We start from the raw sequence: 12,247 nt of genomic DNA on the forward strand, positions 1-12,247 counted from the left end.
CTCGTCTATCCGCTCTTTCAGTAAGAGAAATTCGTTCTCCCAATGATCAATTCTCAGTTTCAAGACATGAAGTTGAGTGGAGCATCTGCATTTTATATTTTGACATGTTGCATAGTCTTTATGTTCTTCTTTGAGACTGTTGTAAAATATTTCCTTTGCTCCTCTTTTAGGCGCATTCAATGATTGTTCATTACCCATAAAAATTAAAATTCAACTACAAAAAAAGGATATTTTTTTGCATAAAAAAAAGCACTTTTATATCATGAATACAATAAATCATGTTTTTTTTTTCTAATTATTGCATAATTTTATTTTAGATTTACATGTTAAGCAAGCCAGAAAAAAAAAAAGAGAGAGAGACTTGAGATTGTTGAGTATATTGTTGTATGAGATGAAAGAAAAAATGGTTAGATGTCGAATAAAAGAGGTCTGGGAGGAGGAATATTGTTTTTCATTGACTTGTGAATCAGTTTGAACAAACCAGTACCGATAGACATTGGTATACCCTAATGAAGGAAAATAGTTAAATACAATGAAAATCACTTAATAGCCTTCCTACCATAATGATTTGTTCAGAGACACCAACAATACCATCCTTCTTACTGTACAATGCTGCTTCAAACAAGTGATCCGTTGTCTTTTCAAAAGAAGCAATACTAAGAACACTGTCCTTCATCTTGGAAATACCGAAACGAGTAATACCCAAGACTTCACCTTTACTGGTCATAATATCACCAAGCAAGAAGACGTGACGATGATCAATGGTCATACCGTGAGAGGACATGGTCATTTGAATTTCGTTAATGATTGTATTTCTATTCAATGGTAAGTTGAAAGCACAATAGAGATTCTGTCCTTACCTTGCAGCTTCAATACCCAGCACATCAGCAACTTCCATAACGTGATTAGACGTAGTTTCTTGACCAATAATACCATCTGTAGTCATGACTTCTAATAAACCATAACCTTCAACCAGCAGTTGCTTGGCACCTCTTCCACCTTCCTTTTCACTAATAACAGCACGGACAACGTCAGGTAAACCTGTGATCACCACACTGGATAAGACACGCTTAAGAGCCTTCAAACTATAATACATAGATTCATCTTGTTTGGCATGAACATAGACACGAATGATATCAGGTCTACTTGTTTGAACATCCTATAGTACAAAGTGTGAATAGAGATATACATATAGCTTAGTACTTACTAATTGACCCATCTTTAGCTTGGGAGCAGTTTTGATAGCATGTGCAATCTGATGAAGATTGGTTTCTAATTGAAGTCGATTAATGGCATCTAGATCAATACGAAGCAAGATATATGTTTCATTGGGCTCATAAACTTCATCCATATACATGGCGACATCACCCAAGGTTGTCTTTTCCACACGACCCTTAACCACACGAGCAGCTCTTACATCCTTATTTGAGTGAAGTTCACACTTGATAATGGGCGTAGAAATGACCTTAGCAGCGTTAATAATTTCCTTGATACGAGGTACACCAAGCGTAATATTCATACTAGCAACACCGGCAAAGTGGAAAGTCTTCAATGTCATTTGTGTACCAGGCTCACCGATTGATTGAGCGCCAATAGCGCCTACAGCAGTACCAGGTTCAATCTTAGCCTTCAAGTACTTGGAAAGACAGACATTCAAATAATCACGTAATTGGCGTTCGGTCACTACAAACAAGTTACGAACAGTTGTCTTGACTGCTTCTTCTTCATCCTCATCAATATCAATATCCATGTAATCTTCATCAGGCATAGCAAGACCTGATTGTAAACCGTGCTTTTTACGAATGGAAGCCAATTTACCAGCCATCTTTTCACTGACAAAAGCGAGTACCATATCAATAAAGGACTGAAGACAGTTCTTCTTCCAAATATCTCTTTGTACTTCCTTTTGAGTAATGTAGTTGATTTCCCAAGGAAGAAGACCTCTTTCACTACCAGGAGGAGTAATTTCCTTGACGTGACGCAAATTACGAGCAAATTCGACAGGAATACCATCACCTTCAATTGTCATAGGATCCAAACCATCAGCACCATAACAGAATTGCAACATAGCACCTTCAGAGTTACGAACAGAGAGATCGTAGTGTGTAACCAAATCTTCAAAGGCCTTCATCAAACGTCTAGCCATATAACCAGTTTCAGCAGTCTTGACAGCTGTATCAACCAAACCTTCACGACCAGAAATAGCGTGGAAAAGGAATTCAGTAGGACTAAGTCCAGTGTAGAAACTGTTTCTCACGAAACCCTTGGCTGGTGGACTCTTAGAGTGCTTCAAGAAGTGAGGCAAAGATCGATCTTGGAAACCATTAGGAATACGACTGCCACTAATAATCTGTTGACCGACACAAGCAACCATTTGCGATACGTTAATTTGTGAACCCTTAGAACCACACCGAGCCATGATACTGGGAGAATTGTACATGTTTAATTCTTGCATACAGACCTTACCAAGATCACCACGAACAGCAGACAAAATACCAGAGACAATCGATTCCATGGTCTGTTCTTCGTTACAACCAGCCATGGTTTCTAATTGACCACTATTGTATTGAGCAATGATATCATCACACTTGTCATAAGCCTTTGTTACTTCTTCATTCTTGATCTTGCTTAAACGGTCACCAGGTGTTACATCACTAATACCAATAGAGAAACCACGGTTAGCAAGCCAACGAGCACAAAGCTTGGCAAGACGATTCATACATTTAGCAGCTTCGATAGGTCCATAATCACGCAAAATAACATAGAATACTGAACTCTTATTACCATCACCTACAATAGCCTTATCCACAAGGCCACACATGATTTCACTATTTTGAACAACAAGCCAACCGTCGTTAGGACACATATCGGGCAGACGGCCTTCTTCTTTAACAAACGACTTGTTTTTTGTCTCAACGTTCAACATGACCTTGCTTTCTTTGTTGGGTCTAAATAGCACATTAAAGACTTGCTTACCAGTCCATAATCGTTGAGGCTTCCAGATGACAGGAGGGGGAAGGTCAATCTTTAATTCACCATCCATCATCATTGTACAGGCTTGAACAAATTCACCACGGGTATAGAAAGTGTCTTTGTGTGATAATAAATAAGAGGCTGTAATGAAATCTTGTGTGGCAGCAATAAGGGGTTCACCGTTACGAGGGGTAACCAAGTTGTTTTTAACACCCATCAATTCAATGGCTTCTGCTTTAGCTTCTTGAGTCTGGGGCAAGTGCATATTCATTTCATCACCATCAAAATCAGCATTGTAAGGTGAGCAAACACATTCATTGAAACGGAAGGTTCTCCAGGGCATTACCTTGGCAAAGTGAGCCATGATAGACATTCTGTGAAGAGAAGGTTGACGGTTGAACAGCACAACGTCGTTATCAGACAAGTGACGTTCGACTAAATCACCAATCTGCAAATCAGCAGCAATTTCTTGACGGTTACCAAACTTAAGGAAACGCTTGAAACCATTTGCACCTTGTACGAAATTAGCACCAGGATGAACAAAGGGACCATTAATGATATTTTGACGCAACTTGTGAATATTGTGCTTATTCACACGTTCAGGGAAAGTCAAGACCTTGGCAACACGTTCAGGTACAGCCACTTGATCAATACGCATATTGGGATCAGGGGAAATAACAGTACGACCCGAGAAATCCACACGTTTACCTGACAAGTTACCTCTGAAACGACCTTGCTTACCCTTCAAACGTTGGCAAAGACCACGACTAGGCTTACCAGAGGTAAGATTAGGTACACCAGGAAGTTCACTGTTGATATACATAGCAGCAGCCAATTGTAAGAATTCCCATTGTTCCATCAAATTCATCACAGTAACACCTCTCTCTAAGCCAGCACGAATGATGGCATTGGTGAAAATAATTTCGGTCAGTTTGGCTGTCAAATCATCTTCATTACTACTGTTATCATCTTGAACAACAGAGGGACGAACACAAGAAGGAGGAACAGGAAGATATTGCCAAATATACCATTCAGGTCTACCATGTTCTTCACTCAAACCTAGCAATTCACAATCTTCAGGAGAAATACGTTGAAAGAGTCGTAATACACGGAGAGGGTTGAGATCATCTTGTGCTTTACTGATGTGAGGTTTGATTTCAGGCATAGAAGCAGCAGCAGCTTCAAAGGTCTTTCTGAACTGCTCAGCTTCTGCATCAACTCGCTTCAGACGGTATTTATCGTGTGTGATTTTCATAGGACCGACTTTTTTAACAACACCGTTGACGGCATTACAATGAGGACAATAGGTAACTTTTTTACATTTATCTTGTACTTGTTTGATGATTCTGCCTCGTTGCAAATTATCCAATCCAGGTGCTCTCAATCTCTTCAAGTACATACGGCGATCTGCTTCTTCCAACATGACACGACTGCATGACTATATGAATGTATGAGATTCAATTCAGTCACTAGAATACACACTTGCCTTACAAATTTCTTGCAAAATATTAATGACAGGTCTAAAATAACCAATGTGAAAAATAGGCAAGACCAGCTTGAGATAACCCCAATGGCCTGCACATTCTTGCATTTTGTTTCCACAAGTCTCACAGAAAGCGTCTTTTAATGTGGTACCCTATATGCATCGTGTAAGTCATTCTTTCTCCATTGATTTATTGTTTTACCAATCTCAAATCCAGAACACCACCCTTGATAGGTGTACGACTTTCAGGCATGTAAAGGTCTCTCTGTGTGATTTCAAATTCAGCAATCTTCACCATGTTTTGTGGCGACATGACACCAAACTGGATGTACCGACTATAAAAACATAAATAACTGGGTTAAACTTGTATGTGTATTTACATTTTCTTGGGGGTATTATCGATAACTTGTTCTTTCATTGTTGAATTCTCAGTTGACTATGTACAAAAAATAAGCATTCAATGAACACAGCTATAATAAGCTTACCTAAAGGGAAAGACAAGAAAACGAAGTGGGTTCAAACAAGATCGCAAAAAAAAAAATCTATGGATTCAAGCTTTCCTGTTCTTTCTTTTTCCTTTAAAAAAGGGAATTTCTATCTTAAATAACAGAGCTTATGGAAGTGTATCGAAAAACTTGATGTTATATATCACCAAAGAAAAAAAAAGACAGGAGGGATTTTTTTACTGAAAAAAATTCAAAATTCATGACTGCTTGCCCCAAAAAACCAGTCCCAGAAGGGGCGCACGGTGATTCAACTAGATCTGTCAAAACGGAATTTGGCTGAAAATGCATGAATGTTGATGAACACAGACGTAATAGACTATACAAGTCAACTAAAGACTTTTTTTGACAAGTTATACCAGAGATATTTATAGCTTATCTTTAAGTGATAGCAATGCAAGTTGGTGTGATAGACTATAATGATCTGTGAATTCAAGAAAGTCAGAAACAGGTTCAAGTCAAAGCTAACCCCTTTTTTACAAGCCTGAAAACAGCTTGTTGCCCGTACATGTATTTAAAAGCTTACTAGTTTGCTTTCCCTCTTCTTCAAAAAGACTCATGTTTTCAAGACAAATTTACAGCTCAAACAGTCCTTTTTCTTTGTTGTCTTTTCAGACAAGAAGTATTATAACACAGCAGCAACTCCTATTAATTTCAGCTAAAAACAAACATTTTTTTAACAAGAGAGGTTTGCTGGGCCTAAACCTTACCTATACCCCTCCTTATGGTTTAATCAATCACTATCACGCAAGTATCCAAGACAATTCTAATACGCGTTATTGTTCGGTTTGTAAACAACCTTTCACAACCCTTTCTTACTTGAATAAGATCTCAAAAAATGGTACTACATGTATTGGTTGTGCTAGGTTTGTTATGTTAAATTTTATATAGTTTATCTAAATATTATAAAAAGGCTACTAGGTTCATTCAAGGAGTGTCCCGAAAAGCAAACCGAGATCATTGATCTATTGGTACTAGTAAGTCAAAGCATCAACCCAAAATCTAAATGTTTAGCAGAAAAAAAAGAAGAAAACCTCTGATGAAGAAAAAATGGATATAGAAAGTTTTTATCCTCGTCTTTATCGACTAGCATCTCGCAAGATTAAGGAGATGAGTCATAGACAAAAGCCCTTCATAACGTCAAATAAGAAAGATGGTTTTCAACATGACTTACCAACTCCAAAAGAATTAGTTGAGGTGCTGATAAGATCAAAAGGTAAATGCGCTATCAGTGGTGTCACAGGCCATTGGCCAATAGAACATTATTTGAAGCCTGCTCCTCTCTTGTTAGTGATCGATCATATTATTCCTGTTTCTCGTGGTGGTTCTTTTGGTGTTGGGAACATTCAAGTTGCTCTTAGCTGTATCAATCAGGTTAAAGGAAACCGTACGGATGAAGAAGTTAGAGTATGGCTAGAGGGGCTTAGGAAAAACCATAAGAAAAAGGATGAATGATAATGATGAAGACATTAATAAACAATAGCTTGTTTGTTCCTTGATCTATAGCAAAATACACAAGTATTGTTGTAAAGATACACCAATTAGTTCAACAAGATATTGATTGTATAAGTAAAAAAAAAAAAAAAAAAAAAAAAAAGATTTCTCACAAGAGATAAGTGCACTCAATTTATCCATTTATTGATACAGTGAAACTGGGAAATATTGGTTGATTAGGAAAAATAGATGGTGATTATGAAAAAATAACTTGGAGCTTACTAAAATTACACTGAGTTAAACTAATTTTACCTCTTATACAATGAAGCTGGAAACTATACAAATTTCAATGGTGATAATGATGAAATTATTTAGACTATGCAAAAACAGTGATTGATGGAAAACCAAATTTTGGATTGGTGAATTTTGAAGATTGGTCTGAGCGCTTTCAGACGATTAAAACCGATTATGTAATACAGAAAGATCACCAACGAAGACATCAGTCACTTTCTCAAAAAGAGTCTTCATACAGGGTTTCTCGAAATTATTCGAGCACTTGACGAAAAAAAGTTCAAGCAGTTACTGAAAGAAAATTCGTGCACAAAAAGTAGCGAAGATCGAGCATTGTTTGAACAGGAAACGTATTTAATAGAATTAAACACGCTTGATTTTTTTATCATTTTTCAGCTTGGATTGTCATTGCATTCATGCTTGAATTTTTATTTTTTTTATAAAGAAAGGACAACTTATTCTTATCTTAAAAACTCTATTTCTTTTGATACTCCAGCCAATTAAACGTGACCACTAATTATTTATCTCACAGTAATCAAGGAAACGCGTTTCTTGCTTCTTTCCTACTTTTTTCACTCTAAAGCAAGATGTCTAACAGTGGACCATCGAACCTCGTTGAAAAGCTAAAACAAATTGCTGAGAAGCGAAACAATTTGCAAGCAGATATAGAACTGAGATATCTGGAAGAGGCTACCTCTGTAATATTTGATCAACACTTTTAATTTTTAATTGTTCTAAATCGCGCCTTGCAAATTATAGATTGCTACTGATACCCGTTCCGCCAAAAGACAAAAAGTATGTATACTTTATAATCACTATGTATTTTATCATTGAAGTTACTAAAGCCAATAAAATAGACAACAGCAAAAGACGCAGTAAAAATCCCTGGACTTAACAAGACACTAGGCGAAAGCCTTTTGGATCTCATCCCTTTTAAAGAAAAACAGAGCAAGAAGACATATATTTCGACTAGTACGTAACATTTTTTTAAATGAAAAATAACATATTGCTAACAAGAGTTGTTCGAAGTTTGTCTAAAAATATGATTATTGATCTTACGGATGCCTCTTCTGAATCACAATTGCGTTGGTTCTCTGTTGACGTAGCAAACAAAATTAAAGAGAAATACATAATCAAGAAGCCTGAATTCAAGGACAACAATATCGACTGTCTCTTGAAAAAACTAAATAAGGTATTTGTATATGAATGCAACAGCTTATACTTTAATGATACTAAAAAGTTATATTTAGGCTAAAACACCGAACAGTCTTTCTCGCTTTTTAAATGAACTGGAAAGTTTCAAGTCGAATGATTTGAAAATAAAAAGTGTCAAAAGAATATATGAACACATGTAAGCTATAAAATTTGCGGTACAAGTAAGTTTATTTACAAGCTTTCTCCTAGCTTGGTGATTCATACCGAAAGAAACTGGCTCTTGAGTAAAGAGTCTCGATCGCACTTGACAGAATTTGATTATCAAGTCAAATTTTGGGGGCCAATTTTCGAGTCCTTTTTCTCCTCAGACTCAACTGTTCTTCATTGGTAAGTATTCTAATGTTCCTTTGCATATTACGTCTTTTAACTTGTATTGATTTTACATAGGGGGGACACCATGTCCACACCCTGCAAAAAAAAACAAGTTGAAGTTTAGACTGGACCTCCGCCTGTTAATATTCAACGATGAAGAAATAATAGCGGATGGAATGACGGGTGAGGTGGCTCGAATGGCTTCTAAAGGAAAGCTATATGGTGATCGATTGAAGTCTGTTTTGGCAACGAAATGCCATTTAAATAACCTTCTTTCCACAATTTCTTGCCTTGATGCTAACACAGCAAAAAGTATCTCTGTTCCCGTAGTGCAAATAATGGGGCTCAATGCACACGTCTTTGTATTGAAGTTAGTAAACAGAGGAATTTACACACTTCAAGAAGTATGCTCCTTTCGCTTTCCAGTGGCAACTAACAGCCTCAAAGACAATTTGAAAGAAATAGTTGATGGATTATCTTTGATCGAGGTAAAAAATAAGCGAAAGCGCTTTCATAACTTATATTTATACTAACACCACTGCGAATATGAAGTCGTTGGTATTAGAAATAAGGCAAGTTTATCAGACTTACCAGCTACCTCACGACGACCATATGGCTCGTATTGTCAACGAGGAGAGAAGGCTTAAAAAGTTTTCCCCTTCCAAATGGACAACGGATGTGATATGGAATCCTGATGTAGCAGAGGAGAAAGATGGAGAAGAAGAAGAGGAGGAGAATGAAGATGACGAGGATGAAGATGGGGAAGATGATGAAGAAGATGATGAGTAGGTGAAGAAGAAAGAAAGGGAGGGAGGGAGGGAGCAGTAGAAGAGGAAGAAAGAGAGGAAGGGAGGGCCTTCACACTTTTTGATCACAATAAAGTAAGTACTGTTGAACAAGTCATCAAACCCAATAGTTCTATTTGTATAAAAAATTCTGAAAATCCTCTGGATCTTGATGCCATCATATTTCTTGATCACTCATCAAACGTACCAGCTTCTAGACCGGATAGGCTACAACTCCGTTTACCACATCTATTTTAGCGCAAAAAATGCCGATTCGTAAAGTAAACATCTTACTGCCTCCATAGTCAAAGATAAAGTTCGCATTCCGATTGTTCACTCTACACGCAATAACATCAGCCATGGCCTCTTAGGGCTATTGCAGTCTGCTATTATTCATGTTGGATATAAAACTCAACACTACACAAAAAGTGACGCAACAAAGAAGCAACGAACTCTTACTACATTAAAGTAGAGTGCATAATACATACCTGTGTGTTCGAAAATTTTAATGATTTGGAATACGCTTACTTTACATTAGGTGATTGTAGAGCAAGCTTCTATACGAAGTCAGAATAATTTGACAAATAAAATTAAGATGCGTTTGATTATCTGTGGGAGATAACCACTCTTTTAAAGCATCCACAAAATATAAGCGTTTGCCTGAATTAAATTTTTTACTTTTGTGGATGCTTAATCTATTTGAAAAATATGCGAACAACGATGTTTCCCCCAAGTGCAAGCTTTAGCGAATTTAACTTTATAAAAAGTGACCCTATGTGGTGATCTGAGCTATAATATAGAAGAAGATTTGTGATATATACGCTTGAGAATGCTCGCAGAAATATTAATTGATTGATCATAATTTTGAAGAAAGTGAAAACCTTAAAAGGGTGAAAGTAGAAATGCCAAATTTTGATACTCTCTACAAGCTACGCGACCGAAATATAAAACGATTGGAAGTGTTTATTTATGAGACAAATTAGCATGTCATAAGCGGTAGATATCATAGTTAACAGGAGATGGCGTTAAAAAGTTTGGAATTATGAGGTTAATATCGTAATTTTCAATCATATTCGTTTCATATATTCAAGTAATCTTGGGAGTGACTCCAGGCTATACTAGTTTCCCAGGAATTACATATTCACACACGCAGAAAAAGTAGTTCTTCGAATACTGAAGTTCAAACAAGATAATCAAACAAACCCGCCACTTGAAGCGCGACGGAAAACCATCTAGCGTTGTTCACACCAAGACCATCATCTTGAATGCTATTTGTTCTATATCTCACAGCTAAACCTACACCTACTGCTCTTGGGCGTGAATGCATTGACTTGAATAGCCAAACACGGGGCTAGATCCGGCGCCTAAGACACACTATATAGTGATGGCCATATAATGAACTTAAGACATTCACAAAAGCAGCGTGTGTATGAAGACTTGACTTTCCATCGACCGTCTATATACAAAAGAAGGAAAAAAGATTAGATAGGATATCAAAACCTAGATCAAGTGCATTTTACCTTTAACACTATGCTCGCCGTGAACCAAGTAAGATAGTCAAACAAACCCGCCACTTGAAGCGCGACGGAAAACCATCCAGTGTTGTTCACATCAAAACCATCTTGAATGTTATCTGTTCAAAGCCTTATAATAACGTCAACATGTAGTGCCTTTCGCTGTGGATGCTTTGACTTTGAGAGTCCAAGAGATGTTTTATAGAGGTAGCCTTGTATTGAACTTGAAAACAATCATAAAGGCAGCGATTGCTTATTGGAGTTTGATTTGTGAGGAAATTGCTTATGTGAAATCATAAATTTCCACCGAGTGACGTCAGTCAGTCATAGGTCTACAAAATTGTCCGAGCCGCATCTACCTCCCCTAATTAATAATGGACCAATCATTTTCTATTATTTCGCCAAATTATTTTTTTATTATCACCAATATTTACCTGCCTTACTGTATCATCAAACTATAACAATGATATGAAATCTAAAATTATCATTATTTCTAGAGGAAGAGAGTACCTTATTATTATAAGCATACATTTTCTCTCTTTTTTGATTTGATTGTTTATTACTATCATATGCTTTTGTAAGTCGGCATTTCATCATTGTGTGTGTGAGAAAAAAAAAAATGGAAAAGTGTATGAATGGTATCATTTATTAAGGAGGAAGGAGGGGGGTATAGTATTAGAAGCTAACCTGTTCGGCTATAGAAGAACACAAGATATGATCAGTCAATTCTAGTTGATCATTTTGTTGATAACGTTGCATTAAAGAAGAAGACAAAACCCAAATGATACGTTCTATCTCTACCAACTTTTGAACGATATGATGTCCATTAGCGAATTCGTCACCGCCTTCAATATGGGTATGTGGTTGAATATGCTTGATTAAATGGAGTTTGCCTTCCTCTGAATTACAATAGAGTATTTTACGCTTATCTAAAGATGGACCGTCAAACAGGTTGACATTATGAAGCAATTGTTGTATTTGATCTTGTTCTTCAGCAGAATTTATCTGAATAAGAATGTAAATATCATATAGCTGAGATAGTCTTGATAAAAGGCTTAATGTGTTCTCATGAAATGCATGGTTGGGTCTATTTATGTCTCTGGAAGGATTCCATAAGATAGTCTATAAGAAAAACATAAGAGTATGTTTCGATTTCTAAAAACTTACGTTTTTTAAAGAGAGGGTCAGCTTCTTTTTCTTTCGCATGTTAGAAATAACATTATCTATCAGTCTTGAACTCCAAAAACCGAGAGGAGAAGTTACTCTAGGAGAAAGCTCATTTGTATGCATAGAATGTGGTGAAGTAGGAGGAGTAATCAACTGCGGACAATTAAAATAAGTTTTCTAGTTTTGCAGCAATGTTGAACGTACCTGTCTTCTTTTATAATCATGTTGCTCAACAAAAGACAAGTTAGAGAAAGTACTGATTGATCTTTTTATGTCTGTCGAAACTGACAATTTCTTTTGCTGAGCTCGGTACTTTGTAAGGCTGTTCTTCTTGTACCAATAAACTATCATGCCAAGTATAGCAGTGGCTAATGACGAATAACCCATCATTCTTAAAATTAGAACTGGCAGCCATTTTTGATAGGGATGATAGTTCAGCTTTTGTACAATCATTACTCTTTGTTCCAAGATATAAAGAAGAAGAAAAAAGGGGAAAGAAAGAGAAATATATATATAAAAGGAGTTTTATAGTCTATATTTCACATGCCAATTTTTTATATATATTTATAC

The 12,247-nt window shown here is 36.5% G+C and overlaps 5 protein-coding genes across 5 annotated transcripts; 3 read left to right on the top strand and 2 right to left on the bottom strand.

The window, feature by feature from the left end:
- Window positions 1-248: 248 nt before the first annotated feature.
- On the bottom strand, window positions 249-5,122 carry B0P05DRAFT_523840 (uncharacterized protein). The gene is made up of 7 exons (XM_051576118.1): window positions 4,942-5,122; window positions 4,837-4,892; window positions 4,659-4,791; window positions 4,460-4,609; window positions 1,208-4,411; window positions 861-1,159; window positions 249-815 (listed from the first exon to the last, which is right to left on the bottom strand). Exons 2-7 carry the CDS (start codon window positions 4,872-4,874, stop codon window positions 524-526), a joined length of 4,116 nt encoding a protein of 1,371 aa, XP_051438987.1. The 5' UTR covers window positions 4,875-4,892; window positions 4,942-5,122; the 3' UTR covers window positions 249-523.
- An 887-nt stretch (window positions 5,123-6,009) lies between these two features.
- On the top strand, window positions 6,010-6,414 carry B0P05DRAFT_568125 (uncharacterized protein; the record flags this gene model as incomplete). The annotated part of the gene is made up of 1 exon (XM_051581176.1): window positions 6,010-6,414. One exon carries the CDS (start codon window positions 6,010-6,012, stop codon window positions 6,412-6,414), a length of 405 nt encoding a protein of 134 aa, XP_051438988.1.
- A 728-nt stretch (window positions 6,415-7,142) lies between these two features.
- On the top strand, window positions 7,143-8,541 carry B0P05DRAFT_166932 (uncharacterized protein). Its single transcript, XM_051573122.1, has 7 exons — window positions 7,143-7,382; window positions 7,444-7,479; window positions 7,542-7,656; window positions 7,704-7,876; window positions 7,935-8,035; window positions 8,089-8,226; window positions 8,287-8,541. Exons 1-7 carry the CDS (start codon window positions 7,272-7,274, stop codon window positions 8,333-8,335), a joined length of 723 nt encoding a protein of 240 aa, XP_051438989.1. The 5' UTR covers window positions 7,143-7,271; the 3' UTR covers window positions 8,336-8,541.
- Window positions 8,032-9,284, top strand: B0P05DRAFT_166991 (uncharacterized protein). The gene is made up of 5 exons (XM_051573123.1): window positions 8,032-8,035; window positions 8,089-8,226; window positions 8,287-8,699; window positions 8,764-9,000; window positions 9,043-9,284. The coding sequence occupies exons 3-4, from the start codon at window positions 8,388-8,390 to the stop codon at window positions 8,998-9,000; spliced, it is 549 nt and encodes a 182-aa protein (XP_051438990.1). The 5' UTR covers window positions 8,032-8,035; window positions 8,089-8,226; window positions 8,287-8,387; the 3' UTR covers window positions 9,043-9,284.
- Window positions 9,285-11,063: 1,779 nt separating this feature from the next.
- On the bottom strand, window positions 11,064-12,157 carry B0P05DRAFT_523852 (uncharacterized protein). Its single transcript, XM_051576119.1, has 3 exons — window positions 11,882-12,157; window positions 11,678-11,830; window positions 11,064-11,632 (listed from the first exon to the last, which is right to left on the bottom strand). Exons 1-3 carry the CDS (start codon window positions 12,128-12,130, stop codon window positions 11,186-11,188), a joined length of 849 nt encoding a protein of 282 aa, XP_051438991.1. The 5' UTR covers window positions 12,131-12,157; the 3' UTR covers window positions 11,064-11,185.
- Between the last annotated feature and the right edge of the window lie 90 nt (window positions 12,158-12,247).

The sequence above is a fragment of the Gilbertella persicaria genome (genome assembly GCF_025201335.1).
Source record: "Gilbertella persicaria strain CBS 190.32 chromosome Unknown B0P05scaffold_3, whole genome shotgun sequence".
NCBI lineage: Eukaryota > Fungi > Mucoromycota > Mucoromycetes > Mucorales > Choanephoraceae > Gilbertella > Gilbertella persicaria.